The sequence below is a fragment of the Stegostoma tigrinum genome, chromosome 15 (genome assembly GCF_030684315.1).
Source record: "Stegostoma tigrinum isolate sSteTig4 chromosome 15, sSteTig4.hap1, whole genome shotgun sequence".
NCBI lineage: Eukaryota > Metazoa > Chordata > Chondrichthyes > Orectolobiformes > Stegostomatidae > Stegostoma > Stegostoma tigrinum.
In genome coordinates this window covers 63912820-63936452 of record NC_081368.1, presented here as the reverse complement: position 1 = coordinate 63936452, position 23633 = coordinate 63912820, and the positions used below count along the sequence as shown (strand labels likewise).

The following is a 23633-nucleotide window of genomic DNA, read 5'->3' as shown; positions in this document are numbered from 1 at the left end:
AACAGTCCTTGGATAAGCATATGGATGATGATGGGATAGTGTAGGGGGATGGGCGTAGATTAGTTCACAGGTCGGCGCAACATCGAGGGCCGAAGGGCCTGTTCTGCACTGTATTGTTCTATGTTCTATGCAGTTCCGACTATCTCTGAGGGAATAGGTTAATGGCGGTTTGTGGGGATTTATAGGAGTGGGTGTAGCCTGGCAGGGAATGGGTTAAATTTAAGATCGCGATGACGCGAAGCGCCCGGCGTTGTTCCCCACTTACGTCATGACGCCGCAACCGGAAGCGGAAGTGTCGCTTGGTTGTTGTCGTCCGTCGGGCCCGCTGATCAGCTGGAGACCTGCCCGGGGCCTTGAAGATGTCGTCCAGCCTCGAGAGTATCCTTACCCCCGGCGGGGAGGAGAGTGGCCCGCCAGGCATGCAGGCCGATTTCGCCCCAGCACACCGAGTCCCGGGCAGGGCTGGAGTAGCCTGACAATGTCCTGGGTGGTGCCAGCCTCAGGTTAGGTCTGTCCTCCCAGATTGTAACCTGCTGTACCTGGGCGAGGTGCTTACCTGGGTCTGGCAGGTACAATGAGAGGTGGACCAACATCTACCCAACTGTGGTTCAGACGAGTGCCATGGGAATGGCGTTTTTTTTGTTTAGATACATATGTGTGTCTTTCTTTTATACGTATGTATTAACTCCGTTCCTTCTGTCAATCCCCTTAGAGCGCTTCCTCCTCGGTAATGATTTTGTAACCCTCTCGCTTCTCCCACTTCAACGCGAATCAGTAGGAAAACTGGTGCAAATTGAGAATGAGAGCAATGGAACTCTCTTAAAAAAAATTGTATTTTCTGAAGAGTTATATTAGGATCTATTAATATGCTAACGCAGTCTAGCTTTAAGCTGCTAGCCGTTGTTCCGTCTGGGGTATGTTTCTTTTTATTGCCGTAGTTTCTAATATAGATTCTGTCTCTGATAGAAAGCCTAGTCTTGTAAGATGTGCGACGCAACAGATTACCAATTTACATAAAACCCAATAAATGTCCCATTTCATTCTCAAAAACCACCAGCTATGTGTAAATGCCTCATCATTTGGTGAATATTTTTAAAGTTACATCAGTGGCTGAGCTGTTTTGTGACCAAACCAATACCACAAATTCCAAGCAACCTTGTCAGATATATGCTGAAATAATCTACAATGTTTTTAATTGTAAAATATTATCATACACCAGGTTTTCCCAGTTGAATTTGACTCTTGCTGAGATTGAGAGTTCAAGTCCAACTTTTTTTTCTGGTGTTGACAGTTGTTAACCTCTATCTTCATTTCTGGCATATCCCCAACTCTGTATGCAATTACTGCTTGTCGCTGCTAATGTTCCCTGGACTGTGTGTGTCTGATGTTTTCATGATATCTCATTCTGACAGTCTACTATTTTTAACTTTATTTATGATACACATCTCCTGAACCCAAACGCTGAATATGTAAACTGGCTCAGGGCACTGTCACCTAGAAGTGTACATAATTAAATTTTTGTTTTTTCTGCATCATGAATAAGTAATATTTACCATTACCATTTGCCTAAATTCACGACTCTGATGACCTACTATTCAGTTTAATTCTGTATGATTAAAATAACAGCCATTTGCGAAATATTTGTATAGAACCTCAGTTTTTTTGTTCATGGGATGAGTCTTGTTGGCACAAACAGCATTTATTGCCTAGCCTTAATTTCCTTCAGACTATCCAGTTTAGGTTTCAAATGTATCAAATCTATTTGAGTTTAGACTCTCATGCAATTGCAGAAAAGTCATGTATATTATTTTGCAAATACTATAAATTTGAGCAGCCCTTCAGGAAATTTGCTTTTTCACACTAAGTTTCATTTTCACTATAGCTCTGGAGCTTGGTTGTCAAACTTGTATACTGATCATGCTTCAAGGATATTTTGTTTTAATGCAAGTGACTTGCCCTGTGTTTGTGACAATTAAATAGGTCTTCTGTTGACCTGCAAACTACTTGTTTGCCTTAATAAAAATAGCCATCCGTGACTGGGAGAGATTGTAATAACAAGCAGGCTATGGGAATCATGTGACTTGTAAAGAATTGCCCAAGCCTGTCCCTTGTGTTTTCTGATGTCATTGCAATACTTTAGGAAGATTTCCTGTTACTCACATCAGATACCTAGTAAACACTCATCTGAGTCTTTCAATGATTTTGCTATGTAGCAATCACTGGCTGTCATCCCTGTGATAATTTTGCTTCTCACATCCACCTGAAAGGAAAAAATGGGTTTAAGCTGACTGCTTTAATCAAATTGTTTCCAAGTTTCAAGAAACATGTGATTTCATTGATGTGTATTGCCTGCAACAACTTATGCAGCACTGTTAACAGCATCCCAAAGTGCTTCAGAGGAACAATTATCAAGCACACCAAGCTGCAGAAGGGGATGTTAGGACAGATAGTCAGCCTGGTAGGTTTCTGAGGAGTCACTTAGAGAAGAAAAGCAAGTTAGAGTGGCAGAGAGACATGGGAGTGGTACGGTGCTAGGCAACTGAAGGCATGACCATTTCATTTGGTAATGCACAACAGGGCAGAATTCAAGGAACCTGGTGTGGAACAGACATGAACAGATCGTGAACATTTCATTTACCTTTTACTTATTGAGTCAGCTAGTAAGAATTTGTTGAAGAACTAGTTGAGGGAGTGTGCGGATTGGCTAAAGCTGATGCTTTTAAATGATATTCTGATTTTTGACTGGAAGGTGCAGTTATATTGATGCTGTTTAAAAAGCAAATCAGGTTTAATATCTTCTGGAATTAAATGACATTGCAACACAGTGTACATATGGAGAGTACATTGACACATGCACCCGCACGCCCATGCCAATCCACCGTTTGGTTTCTGAAGGCCGACCGATGCAGCTGTTTACCAGTTTTCTGTTCTTTTCTGAAGGTTCAAAGTGGGGTGGAATAGTTTCTCAGATCCTGCTGTCTGTTTTTTGTGGCTTGATATGGTTCATTAATGCGTAGCTCACTGCTCATGCTGTCTTAAACTGAATGAACTGCGTATGTTATTTTGAAATATTTTTAGTCATGTGACATTGTTCCATATTGTATCTTGACTTGCTGCCTTCCAGTTTTAAAATTGTCTAAAAAACATTTTCTGATTTTCTAAAAAATGAAAATCATGATGTTATTTAGTAAGTCCTGAAAACACAAAAAAGCTGGAGATTGCAGCATCTGTGGGATGAAAGCAAGCTAACATTTCGAGTCCAGATGATTCATCAGAGCTGATGAAGGGGCATCCAGACTCAACATTAATTTGCTGTCTTTCCACAGATGCTGCCTGACTTGCTGTGATTTCCAGCACACTTTTTTCAGCACAGATTCCAGCATCAGCAGTAGTTTGCTCCTTATTTACTAAGTATTTAGAGCCTCAATTTGTTTGTTGCTTCCTTAATATCTGCAGTAAGAAAGTGTGTTTATAATTTAAAATCTATCTGCATGGGTTGAAATTAATTTTGTTACTGCTTTGAAATCAGAATTTATTAGATGACCTGGAATCACTTGGTCTGTCCCAGCTACAATAAATGTTGAGTCAGGGTGAGGTTTCCTTCAAAATGGCTATTCCTCGGCTGTTGCATGTTGAGCCAATAGCTGTGAACATTTTGGGCGATACATCCTTAACATTTCTTTCCAGAACACTTGTTCAACCTTAAGTTTGCTGCAAAGGAGCTTTCCAGAAGTGCCAAAAAATGTGATAAAGAAGAGAAAACAGAGAAAGCCAAAATCAAAAAGGTAATTTACGTCCTTCGTTTTTACATCACTGTTGGGTGAGGAAAGATGTATGTTCCTGGACCAGACACACTTTTCTCGCTGGTTAACTGTGTCACTGAAACACTACCCTTAGCTTATACTTTGCCCTCTGGCTCAATTCTTTCTTCCTACAATATGTTTTACTTCAGTTGCTCAATGTTATTTTCACCAATGTTTGTCTTTTCTACAGATCAAAATATGACATCTTATGCACTACATGAAATGACCCCCATCTTTGACTCTCAGGAATAAGCCAAAGTACCTTTCCCGTGTTAACCATGTTAAGGGAATTGTTTAAAATTTCTATGAAGTGCTATCTGCTATTGGTATGCAGTTGTTAGATTTTTGTATTGTCAGAATCCTGGAATTATTTAGAGAAACTGCATTGTCAATTACTCATCTTCCAAAAGCAGAGAGATGTACTTTTTGAACTTATTGTATTATGTCTTGTCTGATTGAAGAGCCACAGTTTGTTGCTCAATAATAAGCTAATAAGTCAAATGCTGCAAACCAATACTTTTCTCATTTTCTGTAAGACGCAGGAGGAATGTAAGCTTTTTCATGGTTCAATTACAAAGATTTTGTAGGTGTAGCATTCAGTCCACAGGCAGCATACCTGCTACAACACCAATTCATCTTTTTCTTAACATTTGCGGTGACGTTGCTTTAGCATCTGCAGTGACTCTTATGTCACTGTTTAATGTTAACTGTTACTGAACAAGATTGGTCATTTATCTAAACAAATAGTATGCTTATTCTTTCATTAGACTAAGTACGAGGCTGGTACCAATTACAGATGGCAATTTAATAGTTTTGTTCAGTCAGTGGACAATGCTGCATTAGCAGATGTTTCTTACTTTGGTTTGTAGGGCGCAAGAGCTCACTTACAAGGTTTAGATTTTTGTCAAATAAAGGCTGAAAATGCAACAGCCATAGAATCTTGAAGCTGCAATTCCCTATGATTCATATGCCGAAGGTGTAGAATACTGTATGGGCCAGCACTTGAGATGTTGGCTGCATCATGCCGTTGAATTCTTTTTCTTGTGGAGAGGAGACAGACATCTCTACAGCTGATAAAGGTTTGTGGGAAATGTTTGGTTTGCTCACTGTGACTCTCTTTTAGACAGCCCATATTGGTTGTTGTAAAACTATTTTGTGCACTGTGTATAAAGTGATGCAAACACACAGAACACCAGTTGTTGGCTGTTTATTTTACAGTTTTTCTCATCTGAATCTCACCAGGCAAGACTTTTATGTCATTTACAAATGAGCATTAGACTTGAACTTTTTTTCAATTGGGTAAACCGAAGAAGGATGTTCTTGTTTACACTTGAAGGCAAATCCATCCTTGGCAAACTGCAAACTGACACATTTCAAAGACAGAAAAGAAACAGATTTGGTAATGGAGAATTAAGTGTGCAATTGTAAGCAGCATAAGTAAATTTTTGAACCTTAACAGATTGCTCAAGGAATAGTTGAGGAAACCTTTTTAATTTGCTCCATTCACATCTGTCTGGTATTCTGAGATTTGACTGTCACAATTTTTATTAGATATAAATGACTTATTTTTAAGATCGTTAACTTGAATGTTAATATATTTTTGATAAAATGTCTTGGCAAATTTGACATCAATTGGATTTGATAGCTTTTTTTTGTAGATAATTATTGTTTGAGGTACTGCAAGTGCTTTTCCTGTATTCCAGCTGGAATTGATGATAAATAGAAGCATGAAAGTTGAGGATTATGTTTGTCATCCAAACCAATTGAAGGCAAACAAGTGTAATGGAAAATAATATAATTTTGTGTGATGAATTTTGTAGCTGTAAATTTTATTTTGTGGTCAGGAACATGTACAGATGTGAAATTTGCAATGTACAATTTTGTCACTTGGCAGAAATTTAACTGCTTTGAAAAAGAAGCTGCAGTTTTTCTAAACAATCGATTGACATGGTATTTGGCAGAAGATGAAAAGAGTTTTTCAATAAAGAAGCCCATAAATGTAATTTGCACTGCACTAACAAACAACCACTTTTGGAAAACTGAAAAGGAGGACTTCAGATTTATTGTGAAGTAGATACATCGATTATGCCAAACCCAATGTGACCTTCGGCAGCAAAGTTTAACTTGCTATCCAAATTGAATTGTCTGCTTTTTCACATTATCCGATTGTGTTTGTAGGCAATTCAGAAAGGTAATATGGAAGTAGCAAGAATACATGCAGAAAATGCAATCCGGCAAAAGAACCAGTCCATCAACTTTTTGCGTATGAGTGCCAGAGTGGATGCCGTAGCAGCACGTGTGCAGAGTGCAGTTACAATGGGCAAGGTAATGGATTTTTCTAAATAAATAAATAAACAAACATATTTAGATGTGAGCCAACAGGAAAAACATTTCCAAGTGTTAAAAATGTCATGCGTAACTTGGCAAGTGCACTCCATTTGTCAATATCAGGATTTGAGCAGTAACACTTTTTTTTTCTATCTGTGCTTTTATGAATTTCAATTGAAAAGTGGCCCTCGATAGTATGTTTATAATGAATTGCCCTACATTCTTTACTTCCTCGTAACACCTTTGAAACTGGACAGATCCCAGTAAATCACTTCTGTCAGGTTTCACCAACATCAAACAGCTGTAATAATAGTTACATTAAATGATGCACTAACGCTCTGCAACAGCTCAGCCTGTAACATGTTTGACTACGTCAGCATCGTACAACACTTCTGCACCATTCTTCATCTTATTGGGACTGCCCACACATGGTTCTACTCTCGCTTGTCAACTTGTGGCCACAGCCTGCCCAGCAGTGGCTTTTCTTTCTTATTGTGCATGCTGCCTCTGGAATCTTAAAAATCCATTGTGTACTTCTTTATTTTCTCATTTTATATGTTGCCTTTTGATGAAATCATCTGCCACATTGTCAGAAAGCTTCACTGACTCCCTTTTTTTGAATGATGCACAATTGCTGCCAGTTTACTGTCAGGAAGACAATAGTTTTGTATTCTGTATTCCACCCCTGCAACTTTATGCCTTTGCCACTAAACATCTCCCTGGTCAGTGCATCAGGCTGAACCATTACTTTCCCCATCGAATCAGTGCTGCACCCTTCCTGCTTCTACCTGTATGATGTCTGCCAGAGCACCTGACCCGTGCCTTCTATCACTTCCAGATTGAACCATTGCAGTACACTCCTGGTTGGCTCCTCATTCTTTGTCCTCGTGATCTTCCTTCAGCTTATTCAAAATTGATCTGGTACCCTTTGCCTGACCAAATCTCTCTCTCCTCATTTGGGTACTTGTATCGGCACCTGATTCTTCAATAACTCACCTTTAGCATTCCCATCCTTTGTGTTTTAATTTGCTTTATGGTCATGCACATCCCTATTTCAATAATTACTTCTGGCTCTGTAATGTTCTTCTCAATCTGGCTTCTTGTGTCACCTCACTCATTTTACTTCACACCAACAATATTTTTGACCCCAGCTCTAGCTTTTATGAATTGCCTCCCTAAACATCTTTGTGCACCTCCTTCAGCTTTTGTACCAACAACCCTCTGCTAACTCACTACGTTGACTTCTAGTATGACAATGCCTCGGTTTTAAAATTACCATCCATCCTTTCAAATCTATCCACAGCTTCTAGAGATACGGTGATTGTCTTCTCCAGTTCCAAATTCTCTGTGCTCCTATACTAACATCCCCAATTTATCTTCAACAATGGCAGTGCACTTTTAGCTGCTTGAACCCAAAGTGGTGAACTCCCTCCTTGAGCCCCTCTGCATTTGAGTAAACCTACTCGAGGATCCCGTACCTAGGTACCTTAGCATCTAAGATGGTGCCTTAAGTGGCAAAGTGTGAACTTTTCTGTGTGCTCATTTGAGAATGTGACACTAAAGCTAATTCATTCAAAGTCAGTCAATCATCACCTAAATTGACCCTGAAAATTTACCTATCGACCAAATTTTTAGTCTTTATATCCTTTGATTTCTGATCGCAGCCCTGTGAAGTTCTTTGGGATGTTTTGCAATGTTTAAGGCAATGTTTTGCAATTTATCTGAACCTTGTTGCTCAAAACCCGCTCTTTAAGCAAACTTTTTGGTCACCTTACCTAATGTGACATATTAAAGGTCCAGAGCTCTTTTTTCCCTTTGGGAAGAGCCTTAGGAAGTTAGTCAACATTAAAGGTGTAGATTATTTGTCTTGCACCTTTTTCCAACATGAGGTCAGTGTGATAGGTTGTTTTTATTACATGTATTCTATAATTTTAACGCCGAATTTATTTAATGTGTGAGTGAGAACCTGATCTTGACTACCTCGCGAGAAGTCTGAGCAATTTTTGTATGTTATGCAGTCATTCTTATCATAATCGGAGAAGTGTCAAACAGTAATGATGTAGCCAACACACTGCAAATGAACTGTGCAAGTCAAAAAATTAACTGTCCTTGGGCCACATGAGAAAAGACTGCCAAAATCACTCCAATAAGGAACATGAGCAAAATTGGAGCCAGCAATTCCCGAGAAATGTTACCAGCATGTACGTGTTCCTACAGTCTACTAAACTGCAAGCTTGTCATTGGGAATGTTAGTGCTTGGTATTGTATCATCTCCAAATACAAGAAGCTATTATACCAGGCTAACAATTCCACTTGCAATTCAAGTGTCTTTAACTTGTAGTTTTAATAGAAGCCATCTGTGTATTGCATTGTATCTGTTCATTATACAGGATCTGTTGAGTAGCAGTTTTATTGCACAGATTAATTATGACTGAATTATTTTCTTTACTTATTGAAATTATTACATTTTGTTTTAGGTAACCAAATCTATGGCAGGGGTTGTCAAATCCATGGACATCACCTTAAAAAGCATGAATTTAGAAAAGGTATCACTTATTCTGGATGACATGAGTTCAATATGTAACATCATCTTTACAGTAATTGTGGCTGCATGTGTCAATGAGGGCTTACATTCATTAGTAATTTATTGTGTTTTGTAATCATCTTTTTTTGTGCAGTGTAATATTGCAGAAGTTCATCATTATCGGACAGAGTGGAATAATTTCCACTTCATTTAATCAGATCCTTAAATTGGGGCCCCGTTGGATCCCAAAATAATTCCTTTGACTTTATAGTGACTGTCTGTCATTTGGTTCCAACGCATTCCATCAAAAAAAATCTCCCCACAATATACTCCCGAAAAAATGGCAAAAAGGACAAAGCAAAGCTTAAGAGATGGTTTTGATCTAATTTGCCTGAAACAGGCAGCGATATTAATTCATTGCATGTGCAAATTTGACTCTGGGATCAGGAATGAGGATCTGACTGCTTATCAGCTGATAATAAACCTATCACACAGCCAAAACTTGACTGGCTTTGATTTCTAGGTGAACCTTTCAAATGTTTGATTCCTATTCTGACGGATTCACTTTTTACCTCTCGTGAATGGCACTCTAAAAATAGAATTTCAAAACGTATGATGGAGAAAACATAATAGAATTCTAATATTCAGAATTTCTGTCTTTACAGAGGGCGCAACTTAAAATACTATTCCCGTTCCTTTCTTAAAGACAATGTGACTGTTGTATTTGTGAAATGATCTACAGATTTGTGTATAATAGGAATGAGATGCAAAAGTGACCACTTTGTTCTGCAAATTTGTGTGCTGATTTAAATTTGTATTTGAAACTGAATAGTTCAAAAAGAACAAACGTAAGGATCTTCGTACAAACAGACAGAATAGAATGTTCCTTGACATTCAGTGGCATTACCCTCACTGAATCCCCCAACCATCGATATGTAACTGACCAGAATCTGAAATGCACCTGCCATGTAAATGTTCCGACAACAGCAGGTCAGAGGCTAGGATTTCACGCAAACAGAAGTTAGGAGCAGAAGTAAGTCTGACTTCTTGAGTCTGTGCTATCTTTCAGTAAGATTATGGTTTATCTGATTAGTTATGTTTCTACTTGCTCTTGATAACCTGTCTTATCTCCCTCACCCAAAAAGGCATCAATTTCTCCCTTAAAAAATATTTGCTTTTTGAGGAACAGTCTTCAATGTTTCAAAAACGCACAACCTTCTGCGAGAAAAGGTTCGTATTTCTGTCTTCAGTGGGTGACTTTAAATATAAAATGGTTCTAGATTTTCCCGCAAGTGGAAACGTTTTGCCAGATCCACTCTGTCAAGCCCCCTCAGCTCTTTACACACTTCAATCAAGTTGCTTTTACCCTTCTAAACTCAAATGGATGCTAGCCTAGCCTGACTGTGTATTTTCATCATAAGACAGCATGTCCATTCCAGATACAATCTAGTTAACCTTATCTAAGCTGCTTCCAATACATTTACATATTTCTTTAAATTAGAACATCAATATTGTACATATGGTCTTAACAATGTTCGACATATCTGCAGTATGGCCTGCCTACCGCTGTATTCAGTTCTAATCTCAGTAAGTCATAACATTCTATTAGTTTTCTTTATTATTTTCCACACCTTCATATTAACCTTTTGTGGTTCAGATTCCTCTGTATCTTAGAGCTTTTATATTCTTCCTGTCAAAATGGATACTTTCACATTCTACTCCATTGGCCAGATCTTTTCCCACTCACTCAACCTATTCATTTTTCTCTGTAGTGTTATATCCTCTTCATGAGTTACTTCCCTACCTATCTCTGTGTCATCAGCAAAATTAATGACATACCATCGGTGCAGTCGCTGAAGCATTTGTGTAAATAGTAAAAGGCTGAGGTCCATGCCAGGAAATTTTCCATTTCTACCTGCTGTTTTGTCAGCTAGTCAATCATCTCCCTACTCCAGTATATTAACCCATGCATGATATTTTAATTTCCATAATAATCTTTGATATGTAATCTTTGATATGACATCTTATCAAATGTCTTCAGGAAATGTAAGTACAATACGTCCTGTGGTTTTTGTTTGTTCACGGGTATGTCACTTTACTTTGTGTTTCATATTCAGTCAAATGTTCTGACTTGCCACTTTTTGCACCAGTTATTTGCTTTAAGTTTGATATGATCTTTGAACTTTTTGGGTAGCCATTAATAATGGATCATAAAGTCCCACAGTGCAGAGCACACCCTTCAACCCCTCCAGTCTGTGCTGATTTATCTACACCAGTCCCACTTTGGCCTGTATGCTTGAGTGTTACAATGTTTCAAATGGTCATCTGTGTGTTTTAAAGGTTGTGAGGTTTTATGCTTCTCTTACCCAGGTGCTTTCTAGATTCCCATTATTCTGTGTGTGGGGGAAAAATCAATTCAAATCCCTTCTAAGCCTCCTGCTCTTCATCTTAAAACTATGCCATCTTGCTATTGAGCCATCAACTAAGGAAAACAACTGCTTTCTATCTGCCCTGTCTATGCCTCTCATAATCTTATACCTTCTCTCCCCTAAAGAAAACAACCCAAGCCTACTTAGCTTCTCTGTCAGTGAAAATGCTCCAGCCCTGGCAGCATCCTAGTGAGTCTCCTTTTCATGCAGTCTAATGCAATCACATCCTTCTTGTGATATGGTAACCAGAACTGCACACGGCACTAGAATGAGAGATAAGTAATATCCCAGCAATAGCTGCAAATTGGGAAATGAAAGGGAAGATCTCAAGAAAATCACAATCACCAGAGAAATGGCACTCCCCTATGGAATTTTTCTTGTTGGAATATATTGATTCTGTGGTACCTGTGGCAACTAACTAACTCCTGACTCCCCCACACCTATTCACCATCTATAAGCCACAAGTCAGAAGTGTGATGGAATACTCCCCACCTGCCTAGATGTGTACAGTTCTGACAACAATCAATCTAACTATCATCAAGAATAAAACCCATCTGGTTCCCCATTCACTCCCTTCACCACAGAAGGACAGTGGGAAGCAGTGTGTGCCTTCTACAGAATGCACTGCAGCAATTCATCACAGTTCCTTTGACAGCAGCTTCCATAGTTGTGACATCTACCATCTAGGAGCACGCCGGCAAGTCCTATTCCAAACCACACATCATCCTCCTTTGGAACCGTATCAGCGTTCTTTCACTGTCACTAGGTCAAACTTCTGGAACTACCAAAGAGTACTCGGTATGCTTATCTCCAATTTAGTGCAGTGTTTCTGAAAGGCAGCTCAGCACCAAGTGCAATTTCACAAGGATGATTAAGAATGGACGAAAAGTTCTGGCCTTGCAATTTGTGCACTTCCCTTCCTCTGTGCCTTTTAAATTGTGCCAATAAAGCTCCAGCTAATTGTAATGCAGTGCTCTAAGCGTTATCTTCCTTGCAGATTTCTGCTCTGATGGATAAATTTGAACATCAATTTGAGACGTTAGATGTGCAAACCCAGCAAATGGAGGACACGATGAGTAGCACAACTACTCTAACCACACCACAGGTCAGCAACGGATATCATTGGCATTTGCTGATGGAGTAGATCAAGTAAGGTGTTGTGTTGCAAATAATGTTTGCCCTCCTTTGGGGGATCTACTGGTGCTGTAAAAAATAAACAGTTTTGAATGCTATTTCAAAAAAAATGGAGAAAGCTTAACTTTGTAGCCTATATTTCTCTTGTATTCTAGAATAATCAAAAATGACGCATGAGAAACTTGCCTCTGTTTGGAAACTTATTCTGCAACTAAATTGTGGTTGTGGTCAGTTGGCTGCATGACTATATCATTTAGAGAGTAATGGCCACATTGGAGCCTTAGCACGGTCTGTTTTTTTTTTCCAATGTGCATGCGCTGTCTTTTCAGCCTGCTGTTGGACTTATTGTGGGCAATATCGGGGGCAATGTTAGCATTGTATTAGCAAAATGGAAGCTAATTTGTCAGTGAGTTCCATAAGTATGGGGTAACTGCCATTTGCAATTTCCAGTGGAAAGACCTTGCCTTAAGTCTCATTAGAGTATTCAAAAAAGTGAAAGTATGGCTTATTGTTCTAAAATGTACAGTGCAGGGAAATACCAGTAATTCATGCTTATGTTTTAGGCTCCCATGACTTACTGATGTACTACAGTACTGTAAGGATATACGCATCTTAGATATGGTTCATAAGGTATTGACCCAGCCATCACTGGGAACACTTATCACACCGCTGCGCACAGAACGAAGGAGAAAGCAATTTTAACACTACTTAATAAGATGTAAACAAGGCATATTTAAATGACAGGAGGAAGGAAGGCAAGGCACAATGATATTGGGCAACGAACAGTAGCTGTGTCTCAGGAGAGGCAACATTCGCCTCATTTCCAGAGCAGTTCAAATCTTAACATAAAAATTACAGTTTTTGTAGAGATGTTTTCTTTCTACTAAATTAAGTTCAATAATCTCCCAAGAACATTTATATATCAGTTTTTATAACTGAGTACGCGTGCCGCTTTTTTTGTTCTCTTGGTCTGTTTTTAAATGTCTGAGGATACACCCTTTGTATTGGCTTGTCTTGTTTGGTGGTATGTTTACTCGCGTCACAACTTTGGGAACCCAGACTTGATTCCTGCAACTTAGTATCTCAGTGTAAGCGACGCTTCAGTCAGACAGCAGACTGAGTACTGCCAGCTTGTAAAGGTGGTGTGAAAAAAATCCAGCAGCACAGCCAAAGCAAAACTCGAGCAGTTTCTCATATAACCTGCTTGCTGTTAATAAGATCACAGTGTAAACTGGTTGCCTTTTTGAAGAAAATCACTGGTAACTTTTTTCAAGAGTAATTAATGTAGTATTTTGGTCAGTCCGTGGGGATATAATTTGCATCATATAAATGCACATTCCTTTTTTAAGCAGTATATATTCCAGTTTATATTTATTTATTTTCCTTCCAGGGCCAAGTAGATTCACTGCTGCATGAAATGGCTGATGAAGCTGGGTTAGTATGGATGCATGTTTTTTAAGAGGTTTTGATGTTGATCTCTTTCTTGAGAACTGCCTCCTTGTTGAATGACCTAACTTACATTTTAACCAGCTTTATTTCTCAAGTTCCTTTAGTACGTTCACTTCTGTTAGAGTGGTCCCCTCAGACTTGAGCACCCGAATCTAGGCTGAGATATCTGTGTAACTCTGGGGCAGATGAATGATTTAAAGGTGACATTTTCCTATGAGGCATCACGTTGGAGCCCTTTCAACCTTTCTTATTGTAAGTGAAGGATTTAAAGAGCAGTGGAGCTTTCTCAATGTCTTCGAATCACAGAATCCTGACAGTGCAGTATCGGGCCATACGGCCCATCAACTCCAAAGAGGAACCCCCCCCCAAAAAAAAGCCCTGTAACCCTGCATTTCCCATGACCAATCCACCTGGCCTGCACTTTTCCTGGACATGATGGGCAATTTAGCATGGCTGACCCACCTAACCTGCATATCTTTGGACTGTAAGAGGAAACCATGCAGACACGCACAGAATGTAAAGACTCCACACCGACATTTGTCCGAGGGTGGAATCAAACCAGAGTCCCTGGCACTGAGAGGCAGCAGTGATAACCGCTGAGCTAGCGTGCCACGACACCTTAGGCAGCATTTATCTTTCGAATGAGTATCATTTAACAACAGATTATCTGCTTATTTCACAAATTGCTGCCTCTGGTTCTTGAATAGGTGTAAAGTGTTATGGGACATCCAGAAAATATGAAGGTTGCTAACGAATTCAAATTCAATTGGTTTATACAAATATGTTTTCTGTGGTGAATATTCTGTGCAAGGTAATTAAGGAAGAGTTGTCTATTTGACCACTTCAATTCAGCCATTCAGAAAGGCCCTAACATTTCAATATCTAATTTTTAAAATTAGTTCCTGGATTTCCATCGGTGGTCTTGTATGCCTGCTCTGTAGCCTGATCACAGACTGAGTGGAGAAAATTTCCCAAATCATATCTAAATTTATCTTTCTAATACTTTGAATAATTATCCCTTTAGTCCACTCATGATTTCAACTTCAAATGGATGTTCCGCTCATACATATTCCATCATATTAACTATGTTAAATATCTCAATACGATCAACATTTAACCACCTTTCGTAGGATGAAAGTTTTAAATTCTTCAGTCTTTCCTCAAAGTAATCGAACGATAAATTATCAAGCCAGCTACCTTGGCTGTATTTTCTACAGCGCTTGAATGTCTCCATTCAGTCATCGACCAGACTGAGTACCCCATTTGCTGTCTGACCAGAGCACAGTAGAGTTTAATAGAGAGGAATATTAATGTTTTTATCCATTGTTAATTTTGCCAGAGTGTTTACAATGCAGGCAATCCCCTGTCAATCTTATATAAATAGTATTATCTGACCGAATAAGTGTGATTTTTCACTTGCACATATGTGATTTAAATGTGACAAATGTTTGGATGATTTAATTAGAACAGGTGCATTAAAATAGTTCTCACTGGCTGGGTTCTTCAAGCTTGCCCTCTTGAGAGCCCATTTTACCTAACACCAAGTTGATTATTGCAACTTCGAGTGCAACTATTTGTGTATGTTTCTGGTGCTATTTGGAGAATAAATTGCGCATATCATTTCCACAAACTGCAGCTGGAATTATAAAGTTGAGTTGAAGAAAAAGTTAGTGAAGATAGTTAACTTTGTGACCTGCTAGCATCTAGTGGAAATAGGTTTTGTATTTTTAACCTACTGCAAGTTCCCCCAACTCTTAGAACATAGAACATTACAGCACAGTACAGGGCCTTCGGCCCTCTGTTGTGCCGACCTGTCATACCGATCTGAAGCTCATCTAACCTACACTATTCCGTGTACGTCCATATGCTTATCCAATGACTACTTAAATGTACCTAAAGTTGGTGAATCTACTACCGTTGCAGGCAAAGCGTTCTGTTGCCTTACTACTGTGAGTAAAGAAACTACGTCTGACATTTGTCCTATATCTTTCACCCCTCAATTTAAAGCTATGCCCCCTCATGCTTGCCATCACCATCCTAGGAAAAAGGCTCTCCCTATCCACCCTATCTAACCCTCTGATTATTTTATATGTCTCAATTAAGTCCCCTCTCAACCTTCTTCACTCTAACGAAAACTGCCTCAAGTCCCTCAGCCTTTCCGCGTAAGACCTTCCCTCCATACCAGGCAACATCCTAGTAAATCTCCTCTGCACCCTTTCCAAAGCTTCCACATCCTCCTTATAATGCGGTGACCAGAACTGTACGCAATACTCCAAGTGCGGCCGCTCCGGAGTTTTGTACAGCTGCAGCATAACCTCTTGGTTCCGGAACTCGATCCCTCTGTTAATAAAAGCTGCGTCACCTCACACTTGTCTGCATTAAACTCCATTTGCTGCCTCTCAGCCCAGCTCTGCAGCTTACCTATATCTCTCTGCAACCTACAACATCCTTTGTCACTATCCACAACTCCACCGACCTTAGTGCCGTCTGCAAATTTACTAACCCATCCTTCTACGCCCTCATCCAGGTCATTTATAAAAATGACAAACAGCAGGGGACCCAACACCGACCCTTGCGATACACCACTAGTAACTAGTCTCCAGGATGAACATTTCTCATCAACTGCCATCCTCTGCCTTCTTTCAGCAAGCCAATTTCCGATCCAAACTGCTATATCTCCCACAATCCCATTCCTCCGCATTTTGTACAATAGCCTACTGTGGGGAACCTTTTCGAACGCCTTGCTGAAATCCATATAGACCACATCAACCAGTTTACTCTCATCTATCTGTTTGGTCACCTTCAGCCCATGTTGAATTGCACAGATTTGTGATCCAGTTTTACATCGATTTCCATTTCACTACAAGGTTCCTGTAAGCCCATTATTACTTAAATGTTCAAATCTTTCTGGCAGGTATAGCTCCTAACTGTGTGTGGGGCCTTGAAAATGCTACTGGTCTGTTCAGGCAACTTTTTTTTTTCCTGGTGGTTTAGTGGAACAAGATCCGTACAATATGGCAATTTCCTATTAATGATTTATTCACTGGATAATCTGGCAGGGCAGTGATATCAATCACTGGCAGCTGGATTGATGTGCGGTAATAAGCCATAGAAATATTTGCTCTATCCAGCCACAACTAGTGGCAGTTTGTGAAATTTTGGCATAATGGGAGATTTATTGTCACAGTCTCCTTTTAAAAAAAACTTAAAGTCAGCAATTGAAAATTACTAAAATCATTTCACATTGATGCAGCATTTGGAAAAAATAATAAGAATTATAATAGACTTGCCTTTTAGTTTTTAAATGTGTGCAGACATACAAATTAGGAGAAAACATAGGCATTCAAACCCCTCGAGCCTACTTCGCTATTCAACAAGATTATGGCTGATCTTGTGATAATTTCAAATCCACATTCCCACCTACCCCTGATAACCTTTCACTTGCTTGACAAAAATTTATCTACCTCTCTCTCAAAAATATTCATTAACTCTCTGCATCCACCACATTTTTCAGGAGTTCTTCATTGATGTCAAAAATGTACTTCAAATTGTAAATTTTGTCAATCTACTGTTAAATCATTTTTCAGGGCTCAAGTATAATGTACCTCATTTATTTACATACACAAATAATAGTTTGAAAGTTGCATTTTCTTCCTCGTAAAAGAAAGAGATTAGTTTGCTGGATTTTTATCCTTTTAAACTGATACAACAGAACAACCAAGACCATTTTGCCCTTTTGGTTATGATTCCTGATTCTCGATCGACAAAATAACTGGTTATAAAATGGCTGTGACCTTTAATTCTAGTATTAACTGATTATATTCAGCATATGGTGTGGCTATCATGTCAGTAATCTTGCACTGAAGTAAAATGTTGCAACTTGACCCAGCTTTCGGAGAGTGCCCTCTCCTGTATTAGTGACCACATGACAAGTCCTGTAACTGATGTACAGCATAAGAGCCTAATGTTCAGGCAATGCATTTCACTTGAGTGCGTACGTGTGATGTAGAAAGGAATCATGAGTACACCAAAACCTTGATCATGATTTCACAGAGTAGTCTGCATTCAGGACCTCAATGTATTCTTGCATTCTTTAATATCAGTGTTCTTTTCAGCTTGGTTTAAAAAAATGTCTGGAGAAACCCCAATGATGAACTTTCATCTGATAATTCCACTGAGTCAAAAATGTGTTTTTGTAGTTACAAAGTAGAGCTGAAATACCTTTTTGAAGTAGATTTCTCAGGGTACAGTGACTTCTACAACAAAGATGCGGAACGAAGCCTAATGTGTACTGTCTTTCTTTTATTTTAATAGTCTTGATTTGAACATGCAGCTTCCTGAAGGCCAAATGGGATCAGTCGGTGCCAGTGTGGCATCAACAGAACAGGTAATATCCTAAACAATCTTAAGGATTTGCCATTTCAGAAAGTATCACAGCATCAAAATGATGTTTGTATATTTTTAACCATAGTTCTGCAGTGTCGCTGGAATAGAAATCCCACCACAGGCTAATGTTCTGGGTGCCTGACTTGAATCCTATCATGGCAGACAGTGAAATTTGAATTCAGCTTGAAATTTTGAATTCAATAATAGTGTGTTAGTGACTGTGTGACTGTCAATTGTTGTAAAAACCTGTCTGGCTCACTAATGTCCTATAGGGAGAGAAATCTGTCATCGATACCTGCTCGGGTCTTTCTGTGGCTCCAGGCCCACAGCAATTTAGTCGCTGGACTCTAGGCAAGTAGGGACAAGTATTAAACACTGACCTCCCAGGAATGGCTACATCCAATAAATTATTTTTTTAAAAATTATACTTTATAGGATTAAAGAATTGTCACCTTCAAAACTTTCTACAATTTGGAATGAAGTTGTTTTTCTGACAGCTGCCTGTCATTTTAACTCACTCACTTTATTGATCTTTGTAATGCAGGGGTCCTATATCTGCCTTGGACTGATAATGTCTCATGCAATGCAATCACCTGCAAGTGGACTTTCTGTCCCTGGAGCTTAAAGATATTCCAGCTCTGACTGTTCGTTTTAAAAGTTTCGGTTTGCTTTGAGTTTCATGTAAAAAAGGATTAGGCAGCCTCTGTTTATTTCCTGAAATAATAAAGTTATGTTTTTTTAATTTCGTCGGATTAAGATCAGCTGGCTTACAAAGACTGCAACAATTGCTTACAGAGGAAATGAAAGCAAAATGTACTGCTGCAGGAAAGTTATGGTGATACATACATTTTTGGTGCAGCTCGGTTGGAAATGAAATCCACAGATAATTTCTGATCACCTGCGAGAGAGGCCACAGTCAGGTTGCTGTCACTTCGGTTTTATGCTTCATTGATTGAAGGCTGAACAGATCTGTGAGCAGTGTTGGAGACTGGAGTGAAAAGGACTGCAGAATGCAAAGGGTAGTGGTCAAAGGTTGCTTGTCGGTCTGGAGGAAGATTTAGATGGCTTTCCCTCAGAGCTTCGGGTTCGGACCCCTGCTCTTCCTGCTGTATATTAACGACCTCATCTTAATGTTGTCAAACAGAGACCTAGAGATTCAGGTGCATAACGTCTTGATAGTTACGTCCACAGGTAGGCAGGGTGGTTTTACAAAAGAATGTGGTTGGCACACTTGCCTTCATTGTTCAGACCATTGAGTAAAGGAGTTGGGACATCACTTCGCACTTGTACACGATATTGGTTAGGCCATTTTTGGGGAACTGTGTACAGTTCTGGTAGCCCTGCAGATAAGATTTGCAAGGATGTTGCTTGGACTGGAGGGCTTAAGATCTAAGGAGGGGCTGGATAGGATGGGACATTTTCATTGGAGCATAGGACGTTGAGGGGGAGCCTTTGTAGAGGTTTATAAAATCATGAGGGCACAGATAAGGTGAAAAGCAAAGATATTTTCCCCATAGGTGGGGAAATTCAAAACTAGAGGGCATAATTTTAAGGTGAGAGAAGAAAAATTTAAAAGTGATCTGAGGGGCACACTTTCATGTAGAAGGTGGTTCATATGTGGAATGAACTGCAGGAGGAAGTGGTACATGCAGGTCGTGTTACAACATTTAAAAGATATTTAGACAGGTAGATGAATAAGTAGGGTTGAGAGGTTCACGAGCAAATTCAGGCAAATGGGACAAGTTTATTTTGGCAAATTGGACCAAAGGGTCTATTTCCATGCTGTTTGGCTCTATGGTGTACAGGGCACAACTCCAGAACTTCCAGATAGTGTGAAACTTTGGAGTATTGTGAACAGTGAGAACTTCAAAACGAGAGACAGTGGACTGGGTAGACAAATGGTAGGATAGGATGCACTCTTGCTAGAAAGAGCATGGATAGATTTCTGAAGTGGTTACTAGAAGATATTAATCGGGGGTGTATCTGAATATATCATTGAAGGATAGGTTGAGACTGCAATTCTTGAAATATGACATTAAGAGGAGGTTAGAGTACAAAAATAGGAAGTAATGTTAAACCTGTATTAAATACTAGCTTAGTGTCAGCTGGAGTACTGTGTCCAGTTGTGGCCACGAGATTTTCAGAACAAATTATTGGGTACAGAAAATATTCACAAGAATGGTTTTAAGTTGAGTAACTCCATTTTGTAGATTGATTGAAATTGGGATGATCTCTTTGTAAAAGAGAAGGGAGGGAGGAGATTTGATAGAGGTGCTAGAAATCAATCATCGAAATTGCAGATAGAGGAAAAATTTCCCATTGACGAGAATAGAGGACAACCACTGTTTGAGTGCTTTGGATCAGCAGGGCGTCAATTAGAGGTTCCCGTCCGTGCAGAGATATCGCAGCCAAGCTGGTGTGTGTTTGTGTGTGTGTGTGTTTGTGTGTGTGTGTGTTTGTGTGTGTGTGTGTTTGTGTGTGTGTGTTTGTGTGTTTGTGTGTGTGTGTTTGTGTGTGTGTGTTTGTGTGTGTGTGTTTGTGTGTGTGTGTGTGTGTCTACATCCCTAGCGTCCTTAACTGTTACCCTTGTGGTTGAGTCTCAGCTGACATCATGGTAACAAATATATTGCTCATGTGTGATTAAAAATAGAACATGCTGGAAACTGACAGCTTGTGGAGAGAGAGGGAGAGATTGTTTCAGGACTAAAGTTCTGATGAACAGTATTCTAAAAGGTAATTACTAGCTTCAGCCACTAGATGGTAAGGGAGAGTAGGAAAAGCCAAAACTGAACATTATAGAAGTAATTGCATTGAGAAAATGACCATTGCTCTGTGTTGGGCAACAGTGTTTCTACTAGAATGAAAGTCAGATGACTACAGCACAAAATTCACCGACTGCAATGAAAAAATTGTAGTCATACTCGCCAAAATTCATTTTCCTTCTCAAATGAATATTATAGAAATGGTTGTCACCCACAAGGCTGACACTTATAGTACACCTCTAGTTGCCCTAAGACTACCCACAGCAGTCCATATTCATACAAGTTGTGACAAAAAGGAATGGGCACTTGAGAGAGCAGCTGAGGAGCAGCCTCATTGATTGGAGCCCCACGCCGATCAGACTGGGCCAAGACAGGTTCCCTTCCTGTTTTGGAGTTTAATGATTACCTTGCTTCTTTTGTTTCGTTTGGGAATGAAAAAGTCATTCACGTTGTTAAACAGCTGTAGATGATATTTGAACTTGCAGTCTCTGAATGACTAATCCAAGTCTCTAGTTATTGATGCACAGCCATATTTTTCAGGGCTTTGAAAGTTTATGAAGTAGTTAATTGCTGAATTAATTTAATTCTGTTTTATATAGGATGAGCTTTCCCAAAGGCTTTCACGACTCCGAGATCAAGTGTGAAAACGAAGAAAACCATTGGCCGCCTTACGCTAGGAATAATTTCGTTTTTATCATCTATTGTAATGTTGCAAGTATATTTAGATTTTCTTTACAGTGCAGCTGCTGGGACACTGTCACCAACAATGATAGCGTTCCAAGTAAACCAGTGAGATGGTTAATACATTGTCACTCAGTTTCCTCCACCATCCATTGTACAGTGCATGTCCCAATGCAAATGGGGAATCTGACCTTCCTTTTAGGGGAAAAAAAAATTAAGATGCACTTTTCTATCCGGAAGAAGTTATACACGTTATGTAACTGAGGCAATTTATCTCTCTAAAATGTATTTTAATTTTGCTATTTAAAAAGTATCTTAAATAGTCAGAGCACATCATGAGCAAAACAAGAAGTATGGATTGAAAGATGATTGGAAATATTTTTTGTAGCACAATGTGTTTAATCTTAATTTCACCACACTGGAAGGTCTTGCTTTTAACTCCAATTCAGCTGTTTCCATAGTTGCTAGAATGGTCTCTGAAATTGTAAAATTTAATCTGTTTAAGGAGTCTGAACACAACTGTTCATTTTTGTAAAGTGTAAATTGAAAAATGGGGAGGGGTATAAATGAGTACTATTGCATTAAAGCTCCAGATGATCACATTCTAATTGCAGAACTTGTGTGTCTGTTTGGGATGTTCAAGTCTTTTTGGGTCTTTTTAAACTTTAGGTTTCTTCCGTTGTACTCTGACCCTACAATTAAAGGTTCTTTGGGCCAAAATGTGCGCATTACTGTGAATTGAAATTGTTCTTCCACCACCCCCCCTGCCCCCAAAAAAAGCAAAATTCTATATCCTCCTCTGCCAGCAGTCTTTCATTTAAATTGCAGGGCTAATTTTCTTAACCTGAGGGCCAGTCACCTGCTTCATTTTGTAAAACAAACTAACAGCAGTGATATTAAACTTGGCAATTTTAAAAAAAGCAATACAAGTTAACTTCTGTCTAACTTCATCTGGTTGTTTGCTGCAGTATAAGACCATGACCAAATTGATATTATCACCTTTGTGATTAGAAGCTGAAATGAAATTTACAGTGCTTTTATGGGAAGGTATTGTCCTATTTTCTCTGACAACACCGCATTTACTAACATCTGTCTGCAAATCTGGATTTTTTTCCTGCCTACAGTTTTATTGCTTTTAGCTCCAATAACCTTTCTTCACCCAGCCCACATTCTCTGGCAGACTGTATGTTTGTGGGAGGCATCATAGCTGCCTTGTCTGATGTCAACATCTGTGCACTTTTCAGCAGGGTTCACTGGAAAGCAATTGGAAGCGGAAACTTAAGCTCACTTCCCCTCAACCATACTATCAAACGTCACCCGCTCTCCCCCCCCCAACCTTCCCCACCACTGTGACCACTATCACTACAGTGCAGTGAGATCAAGTGTAGGATCTTAACCAGTGCCTCCACTGGGGTGAATACTGAACTTGAAACTCTGATCTGTAAGGGTCTGTTCTACTCAAGGCAGTGTCTTTACCAACAAAGGCATTGAAGGGGGTGGGGGTGGCGGTGGCATGCTCCTTGCTTGTCTTAGATCTGGCTTTAAGATGTGGAATTGTTTCCTGGCTAATTGCATGTGCACCTCTGTCATCACTTGCATACAATTACTGCAGCATATGTTTCCAATTTTAATTTACACAAGGAACCAGCTCTTCCTTTCCTAATCTTCACTTGTCACAACATGCAGATCAGTGTAAATTCATTTTGAGCGTATGTAAGTGCAGTAATCCTTTTATAAAGGTTAATTTTTATTCATGCAATACATGAGATCAAAGCTTCTATGTTTTGAGGCAGTTATCTGCCGTAATTTAAAACCCATGTTTTTGATTTGTAATTCATTAAAGTGAGGCACAATTTGCCAGGAATATCAGACCAAATAATATTTTATCAACCATAAACTGGCATTTTAAAATACCCTTGTTTTACTCAGCATAACTTACATAGCCTGTAATATTTCTAAGTCCAGTTTACTCCTGTATATAACTCTAACCTCATGGCTTGACTTAGCTTTAATCAATTACTGCTGGTGGGTTTTGTCATTCAGGCTGTAGGTAATTCTGTAGTTGAAATCCATGAGATGTTGTTTTGAAACTACTTGTACTTGAAATTGCATCCAAAAACATAATTTGCAGAAAAAA

The 23633-nt window shown here is 39.2% G+C and overlaps 1 protein-coding gene across 1 annotated transcript; it reads left to right on the top strand.

Annotated features, from left to right (window-relative positions):
- The first annotated feature begins 263 nt into the window (after positions 1 to 263).
- chmp1b (charged multivesicular body protein 1B) lies at positions 264 to 22098 on the top strand. Its single transcript, XM_048544513.2, has 8 exons — positions 264 to 378; positions 3688 to 3785; positions 5982 to 6128; positions 8609 to 8677; positions 12082 to 12189; positions 13609 to 13652; positions 17982 to 18054; positions 21415 to 22098. The coding sequence occupies exons 1-8, from the start codon at positions 360 to 362 to the stop codon at positions 21457 to 21459; spliced, it is 603 nt and encodes a 200-aa protein (XP_048400470.1). The 5' UTR covers positions 264 to 359; the 3' UTR covers positions 21460 to 22098.
- Positions 22099 to 23633: the final 1535 nt, after the last annotated feature.